Source organism: Electrophorus electricus, chromosome 2 (genome assembly GCF_013358815.1).
Source record: "Electrophorus electricus isolate fEleEle1 chromosome 2, fEleEle1.pri, whole genome shotgun sequence".
NCBI classification, from domain to species: domain Eukaryota; kingdom Metazoa; phylum Chordata; class Actinopteri; order Gymnotiformes; family Gymnotidae; genus Electrophorus; species Electrophorus electricus.
In genome coordinates this window covers 15,532,406-15,559,546 of record NC_049536.1, presented here as the reverse complement: position 1 = coordinate 15,559,546, position 27,141 = coordinate 15,532,406, and the positions used below count along the sequence as shown (strand labels likewise).

The following is a 27,141-nucleotide window of genomic DNA, read 5'->3' as shown; positions in this document are numbered from 1 at the left end:
ATTGCTGTTGGTGAAGCTGGGGAAGACTGCTGGCTTTGTTCAATGCCTGAACTCTGAGTTGCATATTCTAGTTACCACGGTTACTGTGCTCAGAAAACAGAGACAGCTCTAGGGGAAAAACACCCAGTATTCGGAACATAGGTCTCAGGAACACATAAAAGACTACACGGCCTCCAGTACTAATGGAATGGTGAGTACTCATATTATGAAACTGCTGGTTCTTTCAAGATTGGAAATATGTAGGACAGAATTCCCACTGGCTATGAGCAAAGAGTCAAAAGACACAGAAGAGCTGTTAAAACATTTATTTAGAACAAAATATGTTTACATTTCTTTAAATCTTTGAAGTTTTACAAGCAGAGCAGGAGACGGGAAGAGAAGGATCAATTGTGCAAGTTTCCCAACTAAACATATAAAAACTAGAATAAAATCATTCTACACTGGAGCAAATATTCAAACATTGAAAGCAAAATAATTCCATAAACGATATTGAGGACTTTTCTTTGTTTCTCTTTCCTTTATAGATTATAGATTGTTATAGATTATAGACTGTTCCATAGATTCCTACAGTTATTATTTTTGTGCCAAGTCTAGGCAGAATCCTGGTGTTATTCACAAATTTTAGTGTATTGCAAGCAACCAGCCCTGCTTCAGGGAGGGCTTATGAGTGTGTGTGTATGTGCATGTCTTGCAGCTGTGAAATTGTTATTGTTTTATACAAGATGAGTCTCATAGTCAAAGATACATGTAAGTCAAATCAAGGGGTGAAGAAATTTTGGTTACAGTGGATAAAATCAGATCATATTGATTTCCTGCATGATTTATGTGGGTGATATATATGTGTCAAAGTGGCCACATCAGTAAACATGAGATGTTGGTAAATCCTCAATAAAGCTGTCTCAATTTTGCATGAACTTTTGCACCAACACTACTTTGGTTGCAGCCTTGACTTAGAGAAATGACAAGAGGTGAACCCATAACTCTCCTATAGATTTTACTTGGCAAATAACGAGTGTTGCTGTACCTAAGCTAAGTGACTAATTGATAGCATCAGTGCAGCTTTCAGAGTATTCCCCACTGACAACTACCCAACTGAACAAACACGAAAATTCAGCTTGTAGGCACACAAAAGTAGAGCAAATCCCTTTCGACACATCTCAAGCTGCTATGTTTATCTGCCCTACACTGCTTAAAGTAAACCAATGAATACATGTGTATAGTAGAGCACTAAATGAAAACATCCAGTGTAATTACTCTGTTGAATTGTGAACAATGGTTCTACATGAATTATTTGATTTAATAGTTCCTACTACATAGATTAAACTAGCCTACTTGGTGCAATATAATTACATTGTAAGATTGTATTAAGTTAATCTGTTCAATTTAACAATTGATCAAATATTTGATTTGAATAAATTAATTAGTTTATTAAATTCAGTACATGTGATCTGCAGACAAGTATGCTGTAGTATGTTAAATAAGTTTCCTTTTAATCAGTGTAGGGCGTGTGGCCAGTACTCATTTTTTTCAACCACACATTACCAAGTGTCCAGATGGCTAAGGTCATTCTTAGCACACACTTGGAAACCCTCTGGAGAAGATTTTGAACTTAGTGGCTTCAGTTAGTTGATGTTTCCAGGGCTGTTTGCTTAAAGATGAGCAGCACAGAGATTTAGAAAAGGCATCTTCCAGCATCTTAGAATGCTGTGGAAATATGGTTATGAACATCAACATAAGCATATGTGGAACTATTGCAATCATCGCATAGACATTTACAGCATTTAGCTGACACTTTTATCCAAGTGTTAAGGGCCTTGCTCAGGGGCAACCTTCTGATTACTAGTCAAGTACCTTAACCGCTGAGACAGCAATATTAACATTAACATTTTGTAAGAAAGATTATGTGAATTTATAGACTCCTAAAATTAGCTGTGAAAGTAGCTGATGTGAACAGACCATTAGTTGGTAAAGTGGTTCACAATTGGTTTCTGAAACCAACCACTATTTTACTGTTTACTTTGTGAAAGAATTTATTCCTTAGTTAGATGTGCGTGCTGGGTTTCTGTGGGTTTTCACAGCAGAAACAGAGCAACTGCGAAATCATATTGCCGGCTTGTAGATAGAGTTGAGCCCAAGTAAATCTAAAAATAAGAACAAAGAAACAAAAACAAAAAAACACATTCAATCATAAACAGTAAAAAGTCAGTGTACAATATTATTTTACTTCCCAATATTCAGAGCAGTTTTTAAACACAAGAGCACAGCTCATGAAGCTCTCATGAATTCCCTTTGTCTCATGCAAAACACATACGGGCTAAATAAAATCCTGTTGTTCGAATCTGGCCTCCTCTTCAACGAAACTACATGCATACTCTCAGATACATCCTGCTGTTGCGGAAACTTGATGTTTTCTTTGGATGTGCCTTCGGTCACACTCAGATTTATCCTGTGTGCTGGCAAAACATTTTGTACTCCTGCTCTTCTAAATTCTCATTTTCTTCGTTGTAAAATTTTCCTTTTGTTCGTTGTATTTAGGTGACCCCTCCAATTCGCGAAATCAAGTCCTTGGGAACGCGCGTTCACCGAAAAGAAATAAGCGCGGACACTGAAAGGGTCCATGAAAGATTTTATGCCCACGTTTGTCAAACAATACAAGTACCATCATTGAATGTATTTGTACTTTAAATCGGCATCGTGTAACAACATATAAAACGAACGTTTTCTGATTCTGTCGTTAGGATCATTCGTTTCGATTTATTAACTAAAACAAACATATTACTCAAATAAATGAAGCAAACAATAGCTTGTAGATGAAACACTACTATTTACTGACTACACTTTTAAAAGGTGGTAGGAACAGAACCGGCCATGTGGTTTTTGCTTGTTTTCCTTTCTGTCCGTTCTATGTGCTTTGTTTCATTGTAATTTCCCTCCGTATAAATTCCGCTGTTCCAACCTCTCGTGTCAGTTATTAGTCCTTGCTATTGCCCTTGTGTCGTTTAATGAGAGACTATAATAGTTTACTCTACGGTTTACTTCCATTTTGGTCGTTTGTTCGTTTCACGGAATAAATAATTTCACCTGTATCTTGCCTCGACGTCTCACCTTCATTGTACGTCACACTGGTGTTGGGCCTTGTTATGCGATTCGTTTTGCTTCATGGAAAACACCCGTTTATGATGTATTTTGAATCCAAATATGTGCACCCATACTAGGCAGGGCTCTATGTGAAGCTCTAATGGCATAGGATCTTAGCACTGGTAGAACTGGAGCTGACGGATTTAACTGATATTCTAGTGGCTCAAAATGTTTGCACACGTGAAGGCAAAGTATTGAAAGCTGTAACGCAAGACTTCAGCTTGTTTGTTATGTTACCTTATCATTAAAGAACTGCATTAAATCTTAGTATGAAGGAAACGTGACACTATATGGAAATTCTGGCTTATGTTCAGCATTGAGCTTGCTTATGTAACATCTGTTATGCAATACCCTCACTTGGCTTAACGCTAAATGTGTGCAGTCGTAAGGGAAATCCAGCAATGTCTCGAACACGAGCAATTGTAGATCTGCGGTTAGCTAGAAACAGTCCCTTGCATCGCTACAGCTAGCACCAGGATTGCACACTGAGAGAAATGTATAGCAATACAATTGCCATGTTAGGGCCACTGTTACAAAAGCTACTTCACTGAACAATGAGTGTTTCACTCCTCTTTAAAGATCTGGCTGCAACACTTGAAGCATGTGGGATTCTAAAGGAGAGATGGTGACTGAGCAAGTGAAAGGCAAGAAGGATAAGGTCGTCCACCTGAAGCAGAAGATCAGTCTGCTGCGCGCTGTCTCTTTCATCATTGGCACAGTGATAGGCAGTGGCATCTTCATCGCTCCTAAAGGCGTGCTCATGAATTCTGGCAGCGTGGGGCTGTCCCTACTGGTGTGGGCACTCTGTGGAGTCCTCTCCACCTCTGGTAAGTAAGCTTTTTAAAGCTGTTTTTCAGTAGCTGGCTCATTTCTACAGAGTCTTACTGACATACAGGGAAATATTTTTCCGAAGCAGTTTTTGCATGTAACGGCCCGAGTGCCGTAGGGCGAGGGGCTGGACGCACAGACTCCTTTGATGTAGACAGACATTTATTAACACAGAACGAAAACAACGATGGCACCCACATGACATAAACGGTGAACCATCCATCCAGTGTAAACAAAGGCAAACATATCAAAGACCAACACGGGTTTATATACACTCAGACGAAACACTAACCCATTGCAGGTGTGCAAGCGTGGTCCCAAATAAACAGAGATCCTCCCACTGCACGTGGCTGGCCAAAGCACGTGACTCGCCAGCGTTTCGTGGCACCTCCCAATACTTTTTGTGTTCTCTAATTATTGCAAAAGTAAACAAATGTAACAGCCTTGCCACAAGATGAGGACTCCATTTCCCATAGCACTACTGTGACAGCCGCACTCTCAACCACTTTCCCATGCTCCAGCTCACTTGTTTACTAATCTCTCACACCTCTTTGCAAAGTCTCATAAGTGTTCCCATTTTGTTACCAAGCTTTTCTACTTTTGCTATGATCCTGTTTGTTACTGTTGTGTATTACTTTTGCCTATTTACCTGTTTTTCCATTTGTTAGAGGTGTCTTCTGGATACTTTTGTTGGTTGGACTATGTGTATGGTGTTTGAACCCCTATCTCTTTTGTTGTTGTTGTTTAGTTGCTTGATTGGTTGGTTTGTTTGGGTTTTTGTTGTTGTTGTTGTTGTTGTTGCTTCCTTGCGTTCAATTCTGTTTTGATCGCCTGCATAAAAAAAGCCCTTTGATTATTTTAATTTTGCCTGTGACTGTCACTTCTTGTGCCAGTCTCTCAGCAAAAAACATTCTACAGAAACACAAATGTTTTTAAAAATAATAATTTCCCACTTTGTTATTTCAGTCTCTGCTAATCAAATTACTCAATTAACAATGCAAGAGTGTTAAAGACTGGTTGAATCAGTTTTCCATGTAAATTTTCACAGTTTAGGAAAAATATATCGATCTATATATTTATAATTGGCAAGGCAAACATAAAGGAAGCAAACCTTTCAATATCTAGGAGAAATGCAAATGTACTTTAATGAAACTGGTTAAAGGACACAGAAAATGATGAGGAATTATTAAGAATCAGAGGTGTTCAGCTCTTGTCTTTAAGGTTCAGAGTTCAGCACAGTTTGGTCATTTTCCTGGTCTGCTACACATGGTGTAACTCATTGATTAATTACCAAACTTAGTAGGTGTGTTCCAGCAAGAAAACCATCAACACTGTGCTGTACTGCTACCCTCCAGGAATGGAGAGGACACCCCTGTGTTACCCCTGTGTTATCTGTATGTGCTGTGTGTCTGTTGCTCCACTCAGGTGCCCTGTGCTATGCTGAGTTGGGTACTAGTTTTAAAAAGTCTGGTGCCCATTACACATATTTGCTTGAGACCCTCGGGCCACTTCCAGCCTTCCTGAGGCTCTGGGCTGAGATCATTTTTATCAGGTCAGATGGTGTCTTTCTGTGTGTCTAAATCATTGTTTCTCAATGCAGTGCTCAGGACTTATTAGACAGTCTATATGCTTGCTTTAATCTACTTCCAGTATTTCTATACTGTGTTCAGTGCTATTAATGGCTTGGTTCAGTTATCTGTCCTACCAGGGAGGTGGAATAAAGCAAAAAGGAGACCACTTGGTGGGTAGTGTGTTAAGAAAAACACATTTATTTCCAACGTGGCTACTGATTACAGTATAGCAGATTTAGTAAATCTATGTATATGTATCTTTAATGATAACTCTCTACTAGAAACCTTTGTGTGACAGCATGTGGAAAAGTCACAGCTGAGGGTAATTCTGTTATTTTTATGTGTTCTAGAGCTGCAGTGGCCTCTTATGTGTCACTGGCCTTTGGACGCTATGTAGTAGAGCCCTTTTTCATGCCATGCTTGGCTCCTCCTGCACTGGTCAAACTGGTCAGCATCCTGGGAGTATGTGAGTGTCATCCATTTACAAATGTATTTTTTAACACCATGCTTTGTGTTATGGTGAAGCATGAAACATAACCATACTATAGTATGCATACTGTTCAGGCCTTAATCCCCTTTTATAGAAATTTCTGCTATTTTTGTTTCAGCATTTGTTGTGCTGATGAACTGCTGGAACGTGTCGTTGGCCTCCCGTACCCAGGTCACGCTCACTTTCATCAAGCTCTTTGCTCTGATTCTTATCATCGTCCCAGGCATCGTGGCCTTGATCAAGGGTAGGAAATGTGAAATACTGTACTGCATAACAATGTGGAGACAATGGCTTCCCAGAGCTCTCTAGACGTGCTGTTATAGAATGCTTCAGAAAGGAAAGGTTTGTTGAGTGGAAGGAGCTCTTTAAATCATCACGAACATATATTTTATATTGCTAGATAAAAGGTGTGTAGTTGTGCTCAATCCAAGAACACAAACAGAAAAACATTTGCTGTAGCTGTATGAAGCAAATACTAGAATGTCTACAAAAATGTAAAAATGTACACTACCAAAAAAGATCCAGAAAATCCAACAGACATTTTGATCAATTTATTAGTTTGATCAATTTATCAATTCATTAGTATGATCCAAATACTACCAGTGAAATAAGAGCACGGATGACAGCATGTAACATTTGCTCCCTGTATAACCTCCCTGAAACACATTAACATGCGGATAAAATTACATGCGGATAAAATATGCTTCAGCGCCCCAACTCCCCACACATGATTTACAACTAGGACCTTCACCCACTGTTTTTTTTTTGTTTGTTTTTTTGTCGCTCCAAGGAAAAATTAGTCTATAACATCATTGTACAGCTTTCTGAACTACTGAGAGGAATCTTGGTCTCTATAAGCATAATTTACTTTAAGAACCATAAATAGATGATTATAAATAATGAATTTTTGGTTGCATTTTTATCTCTCATGTCAGGACAAACTGAAAACTTTCAGAATGCTTTTCACTCCGAGTCTCTCACCCTGACAAAGCTTCCTCTGGCCTTCTACTCTGGGCTCTATGCCTATGGTGGATGGTGAGTTATTAAACTTTGTCTTTTTTTCCAGGAAGTAAAGGAAAATAGTATAACTTGAGAGACTCTGTGGTGTTTTAGGATCCATTTGTGGATCCATTTGTACAAAGCCTGCAGAAACCTGAACACACTCCAAAACACCGCTCCAAAAGTGTGACTCAGGAGCATGCTGATGCTGGGGTCAACCTCTAGAGGGGGCATTGCAGGAAACCATTGCGACCCAAAGCTGTATATAGTACAGTAACTGGACAGTGACATAATTTTTGCCTTCTTTGCTGTAGACATTATATTCAAAGTGATACAATGTTTATGACCTTAAAGCAGCTGGATGCCCCATTATGTATGGTCCCTTTTAAATGAGGGGCCTGCATGTAAAAAAGTGTTAAAACACCCAGTATATATGTAAATATCCTCAAATTAAATTATACTTTAACTTCATAGTCACTGTTTAATTTCAAATCCACTGTACAGAGCATAGAGTCAAAACAGCTAAAATGGAATCACTATTCAGTAACGTATGACCTGCACTGTACCATCTCCACTTTGCTTTTAGGTTCTACTTAAATTTTGTGACAGAGGAGGTTATCAATCCAAACAGGTATGTACAACTGGATAGGAAATCTAATCACTGTCACAATAATCTCTTATAGTATAACTAAAGGTATATTTAATCATAATACTCTGTATTGTTGTAAAAGTCTAAGCTTAGATTCTTCTGCCCGGCAGAAACATTCCACTGGCCATCATGTTGTCGATGGTCACAGTTACCATATGTTACGTGCTGGTTAATGTGGCATACTACACTATAATGACTGGTGATGAGCTGCTGATATCTGATGCTGTGGCTGTGGTCAGTAATTAATTAACTGATTTTAAATGTTAAAAATCTCACTTGGTTCTATGCTTTCTTTAAACACACAAAGGCCCATTCTCTGACATTTCTCTCAGACCTTTGCCAGCCGAACTCTGCAGGGTGTGGCGTCTGTTGTGCCCATTCTAGTTGCCATGTCCTGCCTTGGGGCTCTCAATGGAGGGTTCTTTGCCGCACCTAGGTATGGAAATATATTCATACCAATGGTAAACACTAAACACGACATCTACGGCTTTTAGAATGGGATGTCCTGTTGTTTTACTGTGAAGTCAAAAATCAGCAATGTTTGCACGCGCGTGTGTGTGTCTGTGTGTGTCTGTGTGTGAGCATAGAATGATATTTGTGGGAGCCAGAGAGGGACACTTGCCAGCTCTCTTTTCCATGATCCACATACGAAGAAAGACACCTGTACCTGCTGTACTGTTGCTGGTAATGTACATCCCGAGTATTGTGCATATACAAACTGCAAGACAAATGTATAAAGTGACCAGTAAGTGAAGGAGTCTTTTTCTAAAGAAGTGGATGTGGAATGGATTTTTACAGCTGGGAGATAATTTGCATCTAACACCTGGTGGATAGGTTTATTTTGCTATTGTTTTACATTTTGTTTGATCTGTTTTCTTCTTTTTTTACAGTACCCTCTGGTCGTCATCATGGTAGCAAAAGGAGAGATCTTTCAACTAATCAACTTCGCCTCTTTTTCTCGCTGGTTCTTCATTGCGTTGGTGACACTGGGGCTACTTGTCCATCGCTATCGATTTCCAGACCATCCAAGACCATTTAAGGTCTTTATTTTTTATCCTCAATCTATTTTTAATAGCTTGTTTAAAATATAAATTATAACTAGACTGACCGGTTTCTAACCATTTCTTTCTTTTCATTTCTTTTAACATCTGAGAGCAGGTACCTCTGGCTATAGCCGTGATCTTCACTGTGGTGTCTTTCTTCATTGTGGGTCTGTCTTTGTATTCGGACCCTTGGACCACAGGTTGTAGCTGTGGTCTCACCATCTCTGGAGTACCAGTGTACTACATGGTGATAAAACACCAATATATACCAGCTCGCTGGAAAAAAGCCTTCGGTAAGTTAAACCTTTACCTTTTTTAAAAAACTAAATCTAAACATCCCTGCTGAATATAAATTTCATCCAAGTAACTTTCTTATGCTGCTCCAATCTTAACTCCAAACAGCAATGCGCTCCCTAGTATTTAAACCATAGGTCTGTTTATTCTGGCGGTTGAGCACAATTATAGCATCAGACGTTACTATGGTTATTGGTGATACCAATATAATGTTAAGCATCCAAGTACACCACTTGAGTGTGTGAACCTGCAAGCCACATCTAGTCTCATTTCCTTCTCATCACATCACATCAGCAGTTTTACTGACCATGGCCAAAGCTTGAGTTGAGTCAAACCATAACACTTTCACATACAGTGTTCTCCCGATTAGAACAGGAGTTAGCTGGAATTCAAGGTTGCTATGGGCTGTGAAAAACCAATACCGATGAATGCCTAGCTGTAAGGATACTGCTGTTCGCATTGCTTACATGAACTGGTTGACAGGCTTGCCATGTTACTAGGTCAGAAGCAAAACATACATCCGTTTCTTTTCTTCTTTAGATCACTGCAGCAGACAACTTCAGATCCTGTTGGAGGTGGCCCAACAGGAGGTTCAGACCTACTGATCTTAAAGATTCTGTCCATCACACCTGAAATATTGACTTGTTATATACAAGTAACACACTATTCAATGCTGATTACAAGATCAGCATACTCACATACTCAAATACAACAAACTGAAATACTGAAAAAGTGGAAAGGTTGCTGGCCCTCGATACATTGACTAAAGTTCAGCAGGAATAATGTAGAAAGTAACGATTTCATGTACCACTGATCTTTATCCAAAGTAAAAAATTTATTTTTTTAATCTGTTGAAAAAAAGAACAAAGATAAACATCCTGAGGAAGAATTTATTCAATATGCAATATACAGTAGTTATCTTTATAAAGGACAATAGATGAATGGCATTTTAAAATCTTTAATGGAAACTTAAATAAAACAATATGCAAATGTTATTCACAGAATACTCTTTATTCAGATCTCAAAATACCCCTTTTCAGAGGTAAAAAGAGTGTGTGTGTGTGTGTGTGTGTAGGCAGGGGAGGACGCGCAAGCTTTGACAGAAAAGCATCAAAAACAAACCAAAAAACTTGCACCCTAAGTAATCAAACTATTAAACATTGTACATATAGGGCCAGGTTACTCAAGCTGGTAGTTATTACCTCATTGTGTTTGGTATTGAAAGGCAATGTTGGCTAGCTACACAAATCAATTAACTGTCTGATGTTAAGATTAGTACCTCAGAATATCATGATTCCTTCTAAACTCCCAAGGAACGTTACTTAAGATACTCAAGAACAACTAGGACATGTTTTTGCATTTCAGAATCCTCTTAAAACCTAAAAAAAAAAAAAAAGAGCAGATGTCTCGTTTTCCTCTTAAATGTCCCTCAGTGAAATATACAAACACTATGATGCAGGTGACATGAAATGTTCTTGTCTGAATGTAAATAAAAATACACTGAATGGATGGGCAACAAACTCTGAACATATAAAAACCAAAATGTCAGAGGATCCTGCATACTGTATAACCACTCATTTTAGATTTCTAACAGGGACAATTTAAAAAAAGTATGGTCAAGAGGGGGGAAAAAGTGTGTATAATTTAATATACAAAAAAGCCTGTAAATCACAATTCTACTTAGTAATGCAGTGTAAATTAGTGTAGATTTTAAGCCATCACTGTGTGCATAGACAAAACAGTCATTTAAAATGTTTTTCCCCCTCAAATACCAGTGCAGGCTTACTTCCTACTATATACTTTTTCATTTTACTGATTTGTCTCGATAGAACCATCATTAAACAGATTTTAGTCTGACCCTTAGGGATGTATACATTTATGCACCATTAAAAATCCTTATCAGCATGTTTCACTAAAGGGCAAGATAATACTCTTAAGCCAAGTATCCCAATAAGAGAAAGAACGCTAAATTCTGAGCTAAAGATTTGTTTACAGATGACTTAATTTTGCTGCACTTTCACCAGAGATATGCTTGAAGTCAGCTTGAATTATAGGTCCACTCCTACTGATGCATCATATTGTAAAATCTTTGTTTAGTAGTGTCAGACCAGGGGTTCTGGTAAATCCATGTGTCCATGTACAAGTTTTTCTAAAAACTGCTAAACACACACACACACACACACACACACACACACACACACACACACACACACACACACACACACACACTGTGCAAAATAATTCTAAGTACATTCCTTCAACAGTTTTACTCACTGACCACTCCTGTTCCCACTTTGAAATGGAGTGTAATGTGGGATATGAAGCCAGACACAGGAGGACAGACAAGGACTGTGGGTAATCACAAAGCAGAGGGGAAAAATATTCACATTTATAAAACACATAAAAGTAGAAAATAACAAGGCAGTGGAAGACAGAGTGCAGAGCAGCTTAGGTAAAAGATGTGCTGTGGTGGCTATTGCGGGTTTATTTCAGCTCGGGAATGAGCTGAGACCAGCTGATATTGGTCATGCCTAGGTCCTCCTCCTCCAGACAGGAGAAGCTGATGTCCACCAGGATTTTACTGAGACTGTCATTCATGGTGTCCAGCACCAGGCCCTCCGTGAGAGACCTGTTAGCGCCACTGGCAGCGGGGGCCCCCACTTGGAGCTCTCGAGAGCAGGTGGGCGAGGTGTGCAGTGGAGAGGGCCAGCTGGAGGTGAGCAGCTCTCGGGGGGAGCTGAAGAGTGGGAGCTCCTTGAAGGGTGTGCTGCTCAGGCTGAAGGAGGTGTTTTCGGAGCATTGCGGGGTGAGCAGTGGCCCACCGGGTGTATGGATGGGGCTGACGTCCAACACCCTGCGGCTGCCTTTACCCAGTGGGGTGATCTTCCAGGGCTCCAGCGCCACAGGCGGCTTGCTGGGTGTGGAGGAGGCCGGGTGGTTTCTCTTGATGGGAGTTTTGAAGATGTAACCCTGCATGGGGCTGTTGGGCTGCGGTTCAGGGTGGGGCTCCTCCTCCTCCTCCTCCTCCCGCGTGTCGTGGAAAGTGGAGGTCTCAGAGGCCATGCCCGAGTCAATGAAAGTGCTGTGAGAGAAAAGCAGTACGGGCTCTTCCCTGGAGGGCAGGACAAGGCGCTGCTTTCGGCGAGAGCTGCTGGTCTCCCTTTGTCGGACAGCAGGCGGCGGAGCCCTGGAGGCGTCGCTGCTATGGGGAACGCACACGGGCTCCTCTGAGGGCTGTGTGCGCACCGGCGCCAAACTAAAATCCCTCTGGAAAACCTTAAAACAAAACAGTCCACATAGCAAACAGATCCTTTCTGGCTCTTACATACAGTCACCATATGAGAAGCCTTTACCTTGGGCGCTATGCGGACCTGCTTTCCACACCCGCTGTTGGAGGGAATGGAAGAGCTGGAGCTCTGCAGAGGAGTGGAGGAAGGCAAGAAGAGTGAAGGGGCCAGCGGAAGCTGGATGGGCACCAGGTAGGAGTCTGTACGGGGCAGTAGAGGCTTCATCTTTCTCTCTGCAGACCACAGAAGTGTTATCAGAAAAGCCTCGTCTAAAACACAGTGCCCATATTGTATTCTTATGTTTTCACATGCTACTAAGTATATTATTGTGCCATTTAATTACTGTGTACGATGGCCTTTACTGTAAACACAAAGATCATCTTCTACACTTCTTAAGTCACAGAAGACCCCATGGAAGTTTTCTAGCAGACATTAATTTAAAGATCAGTGAATCTCTAAAATGGCTTAAGCTTATCTTAAAAGTCAGGTGTACTTATACTTCAGAATGGAATCTTAAAATCTTAAAAGCATCCAGGTATTCTCCAAAAATGCCATCTATACAGCTACCACCTTAAACAGATGGCACAGGCACAAGCTTGTCATGCATAGAGAATGATAATAGATCTCTGTACCCACCTGAGCTTCCAGCTAGTGCAGGTTTCTTCAGATCGAGTTGACCTCGCTTCTGATGCTGTAGAGACAAAACCTTTTCAGACTCTTTATGCCACACATTTTCCCCCCTTTATAAAACAAGAGCCACAGGCAACCCATTTCTTCCCAGATGATCCGCATCTTTGCTCCAACCCTGCTCCTAGTACACCTGTACTAATCATTCAGCGTACTTAACCATGGCTTAGTTAAAGTGTGTTGGGAGATACGACCAAGCAAAAACGTGGATTATCTTTTGGGTCACAAAGACTGGGTTGCCAAACACTGGTGTAGGGATCAACACACTTCCTGCTCTTAGCCTGAACCTCTTGAGCACTCCTGAAATAAAAACAGTACAATCTCGGAGATGGTGATGGACAGGTGATATGGCCTCCCTGTCTGACTGCAGTGAGACAAAATGTGGACAGACTGATGTTATAAAAAGTTCTTACTTGTTGGTAACAGACCTGCATGGCCTGAGGGTAAGGGAGGGCCCCTGGGTCAACCACAGGCTGTGGGGAAGGGGGAGGGGGGATTAAGGCAAGAAAAGTCAAATTTACAACAATTATAAATGTTTGTGATTGTGTGTAATCTGGGTGTTTAAAAGGACATCTATCTACATGCTTACTTTATAAACTTGCTCTAAAGTAAGACAACGATTTGCCTCTGGTCGAATGGTCCAGTGAGAGATCTTGCCATCTGCTGTCGTCTCCCGGACAAACATATCATGCAGGGAGAGGTTGTGGCGAATGGAATTCTAATGAGATAAAAATGCAGGTAGAGTAAAACTATTTATCTGAATTTAATAATCAATCAAATTGTCAGTCATTGTGATGAATGAACAGTGTTCTGGTTGTTACTGAGTCTGTATTACCTTCCAACCTGGTTTGGCCACATTTCGAAAGTAGGGGAAATGGTCCTCTATCCAGTTATAGATCTCCTTCAGAGTCATCCTCCTATTTTTCTTGCTGTTGATCGCAAACTGGATCATGGCCATGTAGGAATAAGGTGGTCTTTCCGATAGTGGACCTTTTGTTGCACCCTCATTTTCTGCATGTGTCAGCTAAAAGAGAAGGCAATGGGCATATTCAAGATAATGAACAGAAAACAAATTTGCGTTGATCTAGTCAATCTACACCATAAAATGATACATACATCCTGAAGCTGTGCAGAGCCACCCTGATTTTCCTTATTGGACTTTCCTGTTGCTGGCTCAGGGCCAAAGACATCTGTGCTCATTTTCCCCAACCACTGCATGTTTGTCAGGCTGTCATTTAATGGACTGCAATCTGCTTCTTTTTTCACTGACAAAATGAGACAACTGTTTTTACATGTGTGACAATGGTAATATTTATAAAGTCAATGCATTTATTCAAATAATGCATGATCAGTCAGTGCAAACCTCAGAATGGAAGCAAGAGAAATTAGCAAATCTAAATGTATAAATCAAAAATGTAATGCATAGCTGAGCATTTAAACAGTTATCAATACATGCCTGATTTTGTTGGTGTCAATTGCGTGGAATCCATCATACTGTCCATAGTTACATATCTCTCAGGTTCAGCCTCCAAGGAGGCACTGCAGAGAGTATCAACTCCATCCTCCAGACTATTGCTGCCACTCAGCAAGATGAACTTGTTTGGCCCCTGTAGGCCACATTCTTTCCCTTTGGCAGTCAATGCAGAAATTACACTCTGAAGATCTGCAGTCTTTGGTATGACCACCACTTGTGTATCAGGCATAGTGGGATGGTCCATGATACGAATGCCATCCGGAAAGGCCTGGCCTGTCTGTGCCGGGGCGGCTTTGGTCCGTGTTCCATCACCCTCATTACTCTGAAATGGCAATTTCCTCCTCTTGAGGATTATAGGTCTCCTTGGACTCTCCCTCATTCTGTATCAAGGTGTTCACGTTGTTGTGGCTGACTGTGTGAATAAAAGAAAAACACATTTAATATCCATCTTTGAAAAAGAAATATGTATAACAAATATGTAACGAGCTAGAATAAATGCCAACACAGCTATCCAGTCTAGAGATGGGTATAAATCCAGCTAGCTAACCAGGGCGTCTGAATCTTTTAATCGATTTTCGCTTGGTAGCTAGCTGGGCTGATATGAAACCCAAATGCATGGTACCAGTTTACCCCTTAGGGTAAAATAACTAGCTAGCTAGGTAAATACCTTAGGTTATTTAGCATACGTTGCTGACCGATTCAGGTACCCAAGTTCCCCGTCGATGAAAAGATAACCTAGATATGTTAAGAAAATTTCAAACTATTTTTTGAATATCATCTACTCGTGTGACGTACTTTCTTCTAGAATATAATACCGTTAAAACCGACCTCCTTGATCCGATTACAGTGCAATGCCATTAGCTAGTTAGCTGATTTGCACGCATACTAGCTCGTTATGAATGTTTTGGGTTAACTATCAAACTGCTAGCTAAGCAACCTCTAGCTTGCTCAGTAAAAATTCACCAGCAAACATTTATTCATCCAATACACTATCTGCTATCGTTAGCTTATTAAAAGTATACACCTATTGATCCAGTTTATGTAAAATGAAAACAGACGTTTAAGTAAACAGAGTGGAAGACATTTCCTTGTAACTCCACTTATATAAATTTGTCACTCTTGCTGCCTCGCTAGCTATGTGGTTGTAGCTGAAACACAAAGGGCGCTAGCTAGTAACCAGTATTCAGGACAAACGATTAGCTAACTAGCTATCTAGGTTAACACTAGCAACACGTTTGCAATGACAACCAGACCACTTATTAATAATTCCAAACAATGTCAAAACACGCAAACCTTCATATTATTTCAGTTCTCGGTTTATCATATATCCTTATCTTGCCGTTCTAAAATTTGGATTAGAGCGATGGCTAAAAGACAGCTTCGTTTCTTAAGTAAGGCAGGCAGACAAATTTGAATTTTGGCGCAGTCCTACCGATTTCAGTCACGTGATCATTGTCTCACCAATAGATTTCACACGACGGCGGTCAAGGCCATGTGAGAAACCAATGAGAGTACATGCGGAAGTACATCTCGGGAAGTGAAGTAAATTACCTTGCTTTGCGCAAAGAAATACAAATAGGAACTAGATCTACACGCTTTAGAAGATCGTCTTTTGGGTCTAAGGAACATAATGGGTAAGAAACGAGCTCATATTTAATGTGTGACAGTCACACATGCTTGCACTAAAATAAAAGCCAATAGTTTAAATATTATGCTAGCTATAACTGTGTATCTTTTATTGTGTGCTTTGACTAAGTAACTTTTAAAACTCGCCTAGATTTTTTTTCACCCTTCTGGAAACAGGGTTATGACATTTGATGCCTCGCAGTTCCCGTAAAAGGAGTTTGCTAAATCCGCAAAAATCTCAGCTGCTTTTTGTGGAGCAACCCAGAAATGGACCAAGACACGACTATGGACCACAGTTACGAAGTGCGATTAATCCGAGGTCTTTTGTATCAGAACAACCACGGCCAGCCATCGCGGTTTCTTCCTGGGTAATTATATAGTTGAATGATAACATTTTATAAAGGGGCCTGGGTTTATTTGAGTCAAGCTTAAAGTCTGCTTTATACTTTATATTAAGAACAACAGTGACAGTTTTGCAAAGCACCAAAACAATGGTTAGAATGTATGTTTGTCTCCTAAAATTCATAGGGCCCTATATGTATAAACTAATAATCAGTAACATGATGTCTGTAGTTGAATTGTTCTCTGCATATTTAAATACCTAGGTGGCACATTAATAAAAATATAAGAGAATTATTATGTAAACAAAAATGCTTTTATAAAAGACAAATTTGTAAAGAAAATGTGCTTTTGTCCACTGCAGGTGTCTCCCCAGTTTGAAGTGCTTGATGCCACAGCCGTCATAAAAGGTGGAAAAGGGAGGAAGAAGAATCTGCTGTCCACAAACACAGCTTCGCTTATGACTTTGCCAGCAATTAAAAAAGCAACATTCTGCAAATACCCTGCTTTGTCATTTGAAGCAAGTGTTTCAGTTCCACAGAGATGTCACAAGACCCTACCCAAACAAAGGACTGCCTCATGTAGTCCAGAAATAAGACCTACTCAAGGCGACCATGCCAAAACATTTTTTTCAGACCGGCAGGTAAAGGTGCCCGTGAAGACTTCAGTACGGACACCTTCCTTTAGCAGATGGGGAGAGAACCTTGGAGCATCAGGAGCTACAGTAACCCCCTTTGGGTCCTCAGAAGTTTTGAAAACCCCAGTTAGTTTCACAGTTGGGAAACCGAGGACTTCAGGGATTGTTCACACCCCTGCATCAAAAGAGAGCTACACATCTTTAAATCCTCATCAAGTAGAGACTCCAGAAATGCCACATGGTGAATGCTCTCCTTCATCACCCATTGTCCACCTGCTTTTTTCCATAAATCCACCAGAAACTCCTCCAAGAAGTCAAGACTTGGGCATATTAGTGAAAGACACACCGGAGAGAGACTATGGGATAAAGGTGACATGGAGACGGAGGAAAACCCTGATGAAATTACTCAGAGATCGAGGTCAACTCCTTGTCAGTGAGGCAGTTATCAGCAATCAGTGGTCATTGATTGAAAAAAAATGAAAACTGGGTTTTAATGTTTCTGTATATAATGGGCCATGTAGGTACATTTGTTTTTTGAAACAAAGAGTTGATTTGTGCAAAATATAAAAAATCATTTGAATGTTTTTCATGGCTGTTGAACTATGAAAGTAACAGAAATAACCTGATGGAAAGAAAATGTTGTGATCCTACAAAGCAAAAGACTTTTCTCTTCACTGTGCCCTCTGTTGCCAATGTAGAATACAAGCCTCAAGTAATACCCACTGTAAATTTTACTGGTAATTTTAGAACAGAGGCATTATAGAAATAATCCTACAAAACTCTCAAATACCACAGTGTACACTCTCTCTCTCGCTCTAATATATATAGAGTGTGTTTGTGTTTACCATCGTTTTCTATCTGCAAACTTGTGGCCATTTAGCAATTCTTGATAGGCTATTATTAATAGCTTCAATAATTGGACTTAAACTTGCTAAAATTAGGAAGATCAATGTTTGGGTGAAACTTTTTTTTTTTTTTTTAGATTTACATGGTTACAGAATCGTATAACGTACTTAAGACACCGACCCTCTAATATCTACGTGTCTTATAAATCAATCTGTGACTTAATCACGTCGTGATTAAGGTGTTTTAACTTGTTGGGCGTTTTCCCACAATTCTTTGTACCGGAAGTGTTGGGGAGCGAGTAGGGCTATATATAAACAAGTACCTGGTGGGTTTGCTTGAAACTAGAAAAGCTTTATTATTACAGCCTTTATTTTGTAAAATGGTCTTTTGTGTCTTTTCTGGTTATTCCTTCGCCTGCTGCACTTACAAAGTAACGGCGAAGTCTATATAAAGCGTTTGGTACTAGTTACATAAACCAACAAAACAACTGAAAAAAAAAAAAAAAAAAAAAACCTCAAAGTGCTATGCGGAGCGGCTCCTTGGCTTCCGTTCGTCTCTGCAGTCCTCCAACATGTTCTGTTATGCATCGTCAAGGGCTGGTGGACACTGCCATCGAGCATTTAATGATCAGAAAAGATTTCCACTCCGCGTTTGACACGTGTGAGAAGGGATTGGACAGTTTAGCTGCTTCTGACGCGCAAGACGAAACATGGTGGGTAAACTGAGTGAGTATACCCCACATTGGTCAGGATTTAGCAAGGGGTTTGTAGGTAGTACATGCTGTAAATATGGTCAAAGCCTCCCACAACTATATGTTAATTAGTTATTATATTCTTAATTTCCTACAGAATATGCTTATAACTTAGAGTTAAGATAGAATTCAAACTTGTATAACGTTAGCTACATTGCTGGTATTCTGGGTAGTCCTTCATGGTCACCATCAAGACTGAAACACCATCTAAGTCCGTAACTTGCTATAACTTAACTAATGTTCCCAAGACCGTGCTCAAGTTCAGACAGCATTGATCAATAGAAGCTTAGCCCTGTCATTGAAAGTAGTCTGCAGATTACAAAATAATACAATTGAAGAGATGATCTACAGATTGTATCATTTAAGATCATATTTTAAAAAATACAAACAAATTTCTAAGTAGTAATAGTAATGTAACTTCACCTAAATCTATTTATTATCATAGTTCCAGATATGGAGATTTGAAAGAAGCGCTTTGTATAGTTGGAATTCAAGCTTTGGCTGAACTGAACCAGTGGCAGGATGTCTTCCCTTGGGTCTTGCAACACTATGGTGAAACTGAGAAAATTCCTGCCAAGATTATGCAGCTGTGGTAAATTGTGTACCTGACACATTGTGACTTTTATTTGTTTGCGTTGTTGTCTACTCAGTAATGTTTGAGCAACTTGGGTAATCACAATCTCATTAAGTAAAACTTCCATCACAGGCTGCAGTAGCACTGTGTTGTGAAATCACCACAGTAGAGTGCAATAAAGGCTGTAACCCTGTCTCCAAATATGAGTAACCTGTGGACCTGTTTGTTGTCAGTCATTAGTTAATATGATCATGAGCAGTAAAAGGCTCATTAGTCATCATAGCTTTTGGCTAAAGCACCTACAAATTCTGGTCTAATTTGGTCAACTGAATTTCACTAACAAATAAGTAAATCACATTGATCAGATGTTTTTGGATTATAGGTAAGAAGGAGGGGGTAAAAAAGTAAGCATTTTGCTGTATGGGATGGATCATCTTCATTATATTTTGTCTAGTTGTCTTAACTAACATCAAAATGCAAACACCTGTAATTATTTACCATCTACCATCACAGCATTCTCCTTTACACCAAAGTTGCGGAGCAGTCAGCCATGCAGGAGTCAGTCCGCTCGTGGCTCCGCTGTTTTAGTAACATGAGCCAGTCAGGGTTCAGCAGTGTGGCAGAGCTCTACATCCTGCATGTTCTGCTGCCACTGGACCAAACTGCTGAGGCTGAGGAGCTGCTGGAGGATGAGGTAGGACAGGTTGCTTTTACCGAAGACCAGAGACAAACCGCGTTGACCATAATGAAGAGTCATGGTGCCAAAGCGGAACCTCTTTCACATCCTAACACTCAACCTGACCCTGTGGAGGCAGAGATGGTTTTTAAGCCTCAAGGTATGTTCTGGTGATTGATGTACATGTCATTTTCTGTCATTTGGAGTAAAATAAAGATTTACGCATGAAGCTCTTTACATTGCAGTATATTGTATTGTATCTTCTGCTAATTTACTCACTCTGCAACTCAATAGATTAATACACTGTTAGTGCTCTTTTAGGATGCCTATAAAGTTGGTGTCTATTTACTGTTGTAACCTTCAGGTTCATTGGCGCGGCGGTTGAATGCTATTATGAAGTTGTTGTACAGGGGCCTGTCCATGGCCAGCATCATTGTCAGCTCCCATTCTCTGCGCAGAGTTGTTATGCTCCTGTTCCTGCTGTACCTGATACTCGTACGCATGGACCCAGGTATGGAGACTTCATAATTCCTTAATTGGGCTCATAGGTTCTATGACAGATACGTAGACAGACAGAGTGGATAAGTGTGTAATGTTGTTATGAACATTATGCCAAAAGTCCTACTACCTTCATAATTTAGCTATTCTTCTGTAGATTTTGAGACTTAAGACTTTGACTGTCTTAAATTGTGCTGTGATGACGGAGATGAGGACAAGCAGCAGACTTCACTTTGTCTTGGGTCTATAAATGTATTTTCTAAAACAAGTCCTTAATCCACAGCTTTGCCCTTTGCTTACCCCTGGATCCTCCGGCTGTATGGACTCTTCCAACAGATGCGGAATGCCATGTTTGGACCATACTACAGGGTGTTTTCCTAGGGGTTTTGCACACAAGCACTTAAAGAAACAGAATGATGCAATGCAGACTAAACACTGTATGTGAGTGTTGTCAACACAGCTATGTGTTTGCTTTAGAGTGCTTACATATAAAAACTGCTGATAAGTTGTCAGATTGCATGTTGTTAATGACTTTTCATGTCAGAAGTGTCTGCTTATGTTTGCTGCAGGAGAAAAATGTAACTATCATGTTGTTCTTAATATTCTCTGGAGTCAGTGGAAATCTGTTCCTGGGAGATTAAATGTTTAAACATTTTGATTTTTTTCTCTGTATAACATCTCTTGTAACTAAATTAAATCGAAGCACATCATTAAAATGCATGGGCTATTATTAATAATTTATGTAATATATGTGTATGTATGTTTCTTTTTTTGGTAGTGCAATAAAGTAATCATAAACTGTTAAAGGCTTTTATTCTGAAATCGACCAAAAACCGGAGCTGTGCCACGTGAAAAGCACTTTCGTAGTTTGGTTAAAAGCCACTTGAACGCGATAGGACTCGCCGTGTGAATGAATTCTAGTGTTGCGTCACTCGAAGAGAAACCAAAGAATGAAATGAAAGTGAAAGTTAAATGTTTTCGTCACCATACAAACGATAAGATTTGTTTCATTAGATGTGTTTATTTGCCGACAGGTGGAACATCTACACAGGTCAGATTTTAAATTCTCTAATGAAACAGTTTTGTTCGCGGTTACCTGTGTCGCTGTTTTATACTAAAATGCTAAAAATCGGGAATATACAAAATGGCGAAACGGGTATTTGTTTTGTGTAATTTCAGATATGTTAAAGAGATGGGAGAGAGTTTGAATCTTCTTTTGGCTGTAAAATAAATAGTCTTAGTGTCTTTAATTCACAAATAGATTAGTCCTATGGCTTTGCTCAACTAGTTTTTAAAGGTCAGCCTTCTCATAAATGTCAAATCTGTGAATTGTTTTGATGCACATGTTTGGTTGAGACTGGTCAGGTCATTTAAAAGCAGTTTTATTAACATGGATGTTTGCTAAAAATATATCTTATTTTTCCCATCTAGTTTATGAATTATGAGTAACAATGTTCTACTCACTCCGATATTTAGGTGCCATCAAATAATCTTCACCTATACTGGTAACTACTTGTGGGCTGTAATTATTGGATGGGATTGGAAATGTCTAGGTATAGTATGGACAGAAGAGTCTTAGGTAAGTTAACGTGTCCTACGTGTGCTACAAGGATCACAAAGTAATTTGTAGATATAAAATTAGGGGTTGGGGGTGAGTGGAAAGATGCTTAGTGTTTTCAGCAAGATGTATGCTAACCACAGTCATTCATATTAAAAGTAGAAATATAGTTAAGCAATATTTGTTTTAATTTACAGGCATTAGGGGGCTTTTAAACTTTGGACTGTCTTGCTGTGTAAATGCTGTTCTTCAGTCATTCTCAGCCACTACAGAATTGCTTGAGTTGTTGAAGAGGTAAAGAATGTATTCCAGATCCTCCTTCTAAATCTAAATTTGGTCATTATGAGGAACTGTTCTCTTACGACAATACCTGGTTGCTGAATCTTAATATATTTTAATGTTGAATTATAAGATAATACCACCATAAATGTTCTACAGAAGTGGCTGTTCAGAGCATGTCATTATTTGTTTTTAGATGGCAGCCTTCTGGTAGGCTTGAAGAAAAACTCAATGTTCCCCTGCAGCTTAAGAAGGCGCTGTGTGCCATGAGAGAACAGCTAGAGCCTGCTCCTCATCGACGCTTCCTTGATTGCCTTCACCATTACCAAATTTGCTGTATGCACAATATTTGCATATTTTAACAGTTGTAAAACCAATATTATTACCATCGTCAGTTGAATAATGTCCTGAAGATTGAGGATTATACCATAGGTTCCTATGGACAAGTTGCCTTTAGTTAGAAATAACGTAACGGCCCAGATGCCACAGGGCAAGGAGAAGGACGTTTATTGACACAAAGACGAATAACTAACACAGAGGCACTCTCATGAAACAGTCAAAGTGAACACGGGCAATGTAGAACATAGCTCACAAATGTAATGTGCACGGAAACACGCTCAAGAACAAGGACCGATAAAGAGGCACACTCCCACAATGGTTTAAATACAATCATTACGACAATAAACCATGTGCAGGTGTGTGTTAACAAGGAAGGCGTGGTTACAAATAGGACAGTGAACTCCCACTGCACACGGTGGGCCTTACCACGTGAACAGTGGGAAGGGGAGCATTCATGAGTAATTTTGAACTTCAAACTCCCAACAAAGTTTTAAACACTAAGCAACAGCCAGTAACTCACTTTTAAGACTTAAATTGTTGTTGTATATTGCTTAATATTTGCTGGTAAAGAATGTTTTATGGAAATATTTGGGGGAATAGTCTAGTATTACAACTTAGAAAAATGTACTTTATTCAGTATTCACAGTACTTTAATGCTTAATTTTAGAAATCATACAATAAATTATGCCATGTGGAAGTATTAGTCCACAAACAGTGATCTTAAGAAATGATAACAGGGAAGCTACATTGTGGCTTATGGATTTTCAAATAATGACATATTTGTACTGTAGGGTACACTGCGCATGATGCTGACGAAGTGTTCCACTCTATTCTCAACCTCATTGAGAAGCAGATGTCTGACCAAGACCTGGTAGGTTGAGAAAATAATTTTCTGCTTTGTACCCAGTTCTCTGTCCAGTTCTCAGGGGACCCAACCAGTCCAGGTTTTTGTTCTGTTTCAGCTCCTCATACACCTGAACCAGGTAACTGCGGGCAGCAGACCTGGTTAAGTGGCTAATGTATTTGGGGAAAGTAATCAAAATAAAAACCTTGTCTAGCTGCATGTCACTGAAAACTGGATTGACAGCCTCTGGGAGAACCATTTAACCATGTAGAAAGTTAATGGCAATTTCTGATTATGTTAAAACAGTGTAGTCAGTGGTTTGCCATGAAGTGGATTTTTCTTATTTCCAGGCTACAGAGATCAAAAATCTTTTCAAGATCAAAGTGGAGGGTCACATTCTGTGTTCAGAGTGCACATACACACATCATGTCCCCACCTACTTTTTGAGCCTTCCGCTGCATGTCCGTGAGGATACGAACACCTTAGTAAGGAAACTTACGTTGCCTAAGCATGATTTATCAGCATAGACATGAACTACAATACTGATAACTGAGTTCAAAATGGTTATGTTATTGTGGACCCTGGTCACAATAATAATATGACATTAGGACTCCTCAATAATTCAGTGGTATCAATGGAAGAAAAAATGCCTCCTTGCTTTTCATCTAATTTTAATGGAGTACTTTTTTAGTTACACCAACAGCAGAGTTACCAGTAGAGACCTGCTGCCTTTATTTTACTACTCAAGAGTAGGCTACATGAAGATCACAGTTATAAGTATAGTGCTATTTTGTTTCCCAGGAAGACTGCATTCGCTCTTTCTTTGAGTGCCAGAAATTAGAAGACGGTGAATTGTTCTACTGTGAGAGGTGTGGTGAAAAGACACAATCATCTCAGGTGAATAGGTTTCAGATGTCTTAAGGTCACATTTTACATATCAAGTCTAACAGAATTGTTGGAAATAGACAACATTCAGTCTAACTTTATATAATTAGAAGCAAATAAATTCATAACCATTTCTTACACAGATGTTTAAGCTTGTTTCACTGCCATCCATCCTGTGTATACATCTGAAGAGATTCAGAAATTCTGAAGGCTATACCAGAAAGCTTTACTGTGAAGTCAGCTTCCCAAAAATCATCAACATAGCTGAAGTGTTGCATAAAGAACATCCAGAAATGGTATGTTTCGTTAAATTATTTCTGTTTATCTAGTGTCAAGGAGTAAAATTAAGTCAAATAAAATGAAATGGATTTTGTGCTGTGCTCTGTTTTAAATGGTAACTGTGTGTTCTTAGCCTGAGAATAGGTACAGTCTGTATGCAGTCATAGTTCATTCTGGGAAAGCAATGTTCGGGCACTACACAGCATATGTCTGTTCCTTGGACGGGAAATGGTATTACACGAATGACAGCTGCGTGCGTGAAGTGAGTCTTAATCTAATGAACCTGACAGCAATGTATTCATCTATCTGCTAGAGTACTGAAGCTTTATCCTCAGCTCTGAAAGCTAATTGGGACTTTGCACATGAATCCTTGTGTCTGCTTGATTTCAGGCCAGCTGGGAGGAAGTTCAACAAACATACAGAGGCCATTTGGGGTATGTTTGCAAATTTCACTCAAAACTATTGGGGCAATTGTGGTCACTATATTAGTACTTTTCTTGCATTTGACACAGTTATTTTTGTTGAATTTTATGTTTGTTTGATTGCTGTTCATGCTACATTTGTTGGTTTGCTGTGTTTCAGATCTTATACTGCATATATGCTTCTGTACAGGAGAGCCAGTTCAGATATAGTACAGACCTCCTCAGAATGAAGCTCGAGTCCCTGTAAAATCTCCCTTCTTTCGTCAGGCTAAGGAGAAAAAAAAGACTAATTATTGAAACAATTCATTTTATTTGCATATAGTTTCTATGTGATGAAATTTTGTTTCACGCTGGTAATTGTTAACTATTGTTGTCAGAAAAGGCCAAGATGAATCAGACAGTTCAAATATTTATTTTCAAGATCATTTTGTTAATTAATTGTCATTTTTTAATGTTGACTTTTCCACCCACAAGGTGTCACTGGTCATGCAGTGATTGTAAGCCCTGGTTAACAAAAGATTTTGTATATTTTTGCAAACTAAATCCAAAATATTTTTCAGAATTTCTGTAGTTTGTTTGGTCCAGATTACATATTATATATAGTATGGAAAAGTGGTACCATGGAAAGTGGAGACTCTCTATGTAGGCAGACTGCTGGACACTGGTGAGGGATGTTCCTAAGACCAAATATAATTTACAAGTATATTTGTACATATTTACATGTAATACAGTGATTGCTTCCTGTCTGAGTTTCTGAATTTCAAACTATATTTAGTCTGATTTAATAGTGGGTTGTAGTAGTTTAAAGAAAATTGTAGTTTAAAGAAAACTTCAAAGGTTTAGTGAATCTTTCATGTCTTTGGTGACGGCTTAATTAGGATTAGTCATCAATAACCATTGTGAGTACTTCAGTTAATGACCATTCATGATTTATGCTGTCCAAGTCCAATCAAAATCTTACTTCAGGCCTTTATATTAGAGTGAACTTTGCAGCGCACAGGTTGTTAAACTAAGCACATCATTGCCAGAAAAAAGAGAGTTTCCTGAAGACCTCAGAAAAAGGTTGTGGATATCTATCAGATTGCAGATGGTTACAAAGCCATTTCTAAGACTTGAGAGCTCCACTGAACTACAATTAATGCCAAACTGTCCAAATGGAGTAAGTTTGGAACAGTAGTCAATCTACCAAGGAGTGGATGCACTCCTAAAATATTTCCAAGAGCAGTACGTAAAATTATACAGGAAGTAACAAAGAACCAGGAATAACATCTAAAGAATTGCAGGCCTCTCGTTTCCACTATGGTCAGTGTTCATGACTCAACCATCCCAAAAACATTGGGCAAGAATGGAATCCCTGGCAGAATAGCATGGTGTAAACCATTGGCAATCAACAGGAATATCCATTCTCATCTTGAGTTCGCCAGAAAGCATCTAGATGATCCTCCTGTGTTCTGGAACAATTTGTTATGGATGAATGACCTAAAAGTGGAACCTTTTGGCCAACGTGGGCCCCATTATAGCTGGAGAAAACCAAATGCTGCTTTTCAAAGTAAGAACTTCATAGTAAATGAAGTATGGTGGTTGTAGTGTGATGGATGCCTTGCTATCATTGAGGGAACTATGAAGTCTGCTCTGTATTAGAAAATTAAAGAGAATGTCAGGTCATCTGTCCATGACTTGAAGAGCAGTTGGGTTATGCAACATGACCAAAACCGAGAAGGATGTCTACTTCACAATGGCTAAAAAAATTACTTTTGGAATGGCCTAGTCAAAGTTACGACCTAAACCCTATTGAAATGTGTCAGCACGTGAAATGTACAGCTCATTGCTACTAAGTGGGGGTATAACCAGCTATTGAAATGTACTTTCTCACACAGAGGGATTGGGTGGTAAATATCTTTTCTTAATAAATATATAATGCCTATAACATTGTTGTGGCTTTTTTTCCTTCAGGGACACTTGTGTGCATTATTACATCTTGGGTTTAGATTTAATGTCTGTGTTTGAATTCAGTAATGCAATGCATTCATTAATTCAGTCAGGCAAAAATATTTTCACAGCACTTTAACAGTCTTATTTATGAATTAGTAATACTTATTGTCCAATTTTATTGCTTTGTCACTTAAAA

General features: G+C 39.3%; 5 protein-coding genes across 6 annotated transcripts; 4 read left to right on the top strand and 1 right to left on the bottom strand.

Moving 5' to 3' along the window:
- On the top strand, positions 1–10,007 carry si:ch73-352p4.8 (cystine/glutamate transporter). Its single transcript, XM_027011137.2, has 13 exons — positions 1–190; positions 3,718–3,965; positions 5,392–5,518; positions 5,888–6,003; positions 6,146–6,271; positions 6,963–7,062; positions 7,613–7,657; positions 7,786–7,909; positions 8,008–8,111; positions 8,263–8,359; positions 8,566–8,715; positions 8,834–9,011; positions 9,553–10,007. Exons 2-13 carry the CDS (start codon positions 3,740–3,742, stop codon positions 9,615–9,617), a joined length of 1,458 nt encoding a protein of 485 aa, XP_026866938.1. The 5' UTR covers positions 1–190; positions 3,718–3,739; the 3' UTR covers positions 9,618–10,007.
- Positions 10,000–15,837, bottom strand: foxm1 (forkhead box M1). The gene is made up of 9 exons (XM_027011127.2): positions 15,754–15,837; positions 14,443–14,872; positions 14,103–14,251; positions 13,822–14,010; positions 13,576–13,704; positions 13,400–13,459; positions 12,936–12,990; positions 12,366–12,532; positions 10,000–12,288 (listed from the first exon to the last, which is right to left on the bottom strand). The coding sequence occupies exons 2-9, from the start codon at positions 14,837–14,839 to the stop codon at positions 11,497–11,499; spliced, it is 1,938 nt and encodes a 645-aa protein (XP_026866928.2). The 5' UTR covers positions 14,840–14,872; positions 15,754–15,837; the 3' UTR covers positions 10,000–11,496.
- A 193-nt stretch (positions 15,838–16,030) lies between these two features.
- rhno1 (RAD9-HUS1-RAD1 interacting nuclear orphan 1) lies at positions 16,031–18,420 on the top strand. Of its 2 annotated transcripts, XM_027011123.2 has the most exons (3): positions 16,031–16,094; positions 16,264–16,454; positions 16,790–18,420. In XM_027011123.2, exons 2-3 carry the CDS (start codon positions 16,278–16,280, stop codon positions 17,540–17,542), a joined length of 930 nt encoding a protein of 309 aa, XP_026866924.2. In that variant the 5' UTR covers positions 16,031–16,094; positions 16,264–16,277; the 3' UTR covers positions 17,543–18,420. The 2 variants fall into 2 exon arrangements, with proteins under 2 accessions (XP_026866924.2, XP_026866925.2); XM_027011124.2 differs by lacking the exon at positions 16,031–16,094 and having other exon boundaries at positions 16,102–16,454.
- Positions 18,233–21,213, top strand: pex26 (peroxisomal biogenesis factor 26). The gene is made up of 5 exons (XM_027011108.2): positions 18,233–18,620; positions 19,105–19,251; positions 19,747–20,069; positions 20,274–20,420; positions 20,691–21,213. The coding sequence occupies exons 1-5, from the start codon at positions 18,433–18,435 to the stop codon at positions 20,786–20,788; spliced, it is 903 nt and encodes a 300-aa protein (XP_026866909.2). The 5' UTR covers positions 18,233–18,432; the 3' UTR covers positions 20,789–21,213.
- A 92-nt stretch (positions 21,214–21,305) lies between these two features.
- usp18 (ubiquitin specific peptidase 18) lies at positions 21,306–26,940 on the top strand. The gene is made up of 11 exons (XM_027011107.2): positions 21,306–21,458; positions 21,884–21,986; positions 22,163–22,259; positions 22,441–22,580; positions 23,375–23,454; positions 23,778–23,912; positions 24,229–24,324; positions 24,456–24,608; positions 24,725–24,853; positions 24,982–25,025; positions 25,174–26,940. Exons 2-11 carry the CDS (start codon positions 21,941–21,943, stop codon positions 25,241–25,243), a joined length of 990 nt encoding a protein of 329 aa, XP_026866908.2. The 5' UTR covers positions 21,306–21,458; positions 21,884–21,940; the 3' UTR covers positions 25,244–26,940.
- Positions 26,941–27,141: the final 201 nt, after the last annotated feature.

Excerpts from the sequence above, each read along its gene's own strand:
- si:ch73-352p4.8 (XM_027011137.2), top strand. The coding sequence starts at position 3,740 with ATGTGGGATTCTAAAGGAGAGATGGTGACTGAGCAAGTGAAAGGCAAG. Across the intron at positions 6,272-6,962 it reads CATCGTGGCCTTGATCAAGG|GACAAACTGAAAACTTTCAG; the intron begins GTAGGAAATGTG and ends CTCTCATGTCAG. Across the intron at positions 7,658-7,785 it reads GAGGTTATCAATCCAAACAG|AAACATTCCACTGGCCATCA; the intron begins GTATGTACAACT and ends TCTGCCCGGCAG.
- rhno1 (XM_027011123.2), top strand. The coding sequence starts at position 16,278 with ATGCCTCGCAGTTCCCGTAAAAGGAGTTTGCTAAATCCGCAAAAATCT. Across the intron at positions 16,455-16,789 it reads CCATCGCGGTTTCTTCCTGG|GTGTCTCCCCAGTTTGAAGT; the intron begins GTAATTATATAG and ends TGTCCACTGCAG.
- foxm1 (XM_027011127.2), bottom strand. The coding sequence starts at position 14,839 with ATGAGGGAGAGTCCAAGGAGACCTATAATCCTCAAGAGGAGGAAATTG. Across the intron at positions 12,991-13,399 it reads TGCAGGTCTGTTACCAACAA|CATCAGAAGCGAGGTCAACT; the intron begins GTAAGAACTTTT and ends TTGTCTCTACAG. Across the intron at positions 12,289-12,365 it reads AGGTCCGCATAGCGCCCAAG|GTTTTCCAGAGGGATTTTAG; the intron begins GTAAAGGCTTCT and ends TTTTGTTTTAAG.
- usp18 (XM_027011107.2), top strand. The coding sequence starts at position 21,941 with ATGGGATTGGAAATGTCTAGGTATAGTATGGACAGAAGAGTCTTAG. Across the intron at positions 24,854-24,981 it reads ATGACAGCTGCGTGCGTGAA|GCCAGCTGGGAGGAAGTTCA; the intron begins GTGAGTCTTAAT and ends GCTTGATTTCAG. Across the intron at positions 25,026-25,173 it reads ACATACAGAGGCCATTTGGG|ATCTTATACTGCATATATGC; the intron begins GTATGTTTGCAA and ends GCTGTGTTTCAG.
- pex26 (XM_027011108.2), top strand. The coding sequence starts at position 18,433 with ATGCGGAGCGGCTCCTTGGCTTCCGTTCGTCTCTGCAGTCCTCCAACA. Across the intron at positions 18,621-19,104 it reads GACGCGCAAGACGAAACATG|TTCCAGATATGGAGATTTGA; the intron begins GTGGGTAAACTG and ends TTATTATCATAG. Across the intron at positions 20,070-20,273 it reads GATGGTTTTTAAGCCTCAAG|GTTCATTGGCGCGGCGGTTG; the intron begins GTATGTTCTGGT and ends TGTAACCTTCAG.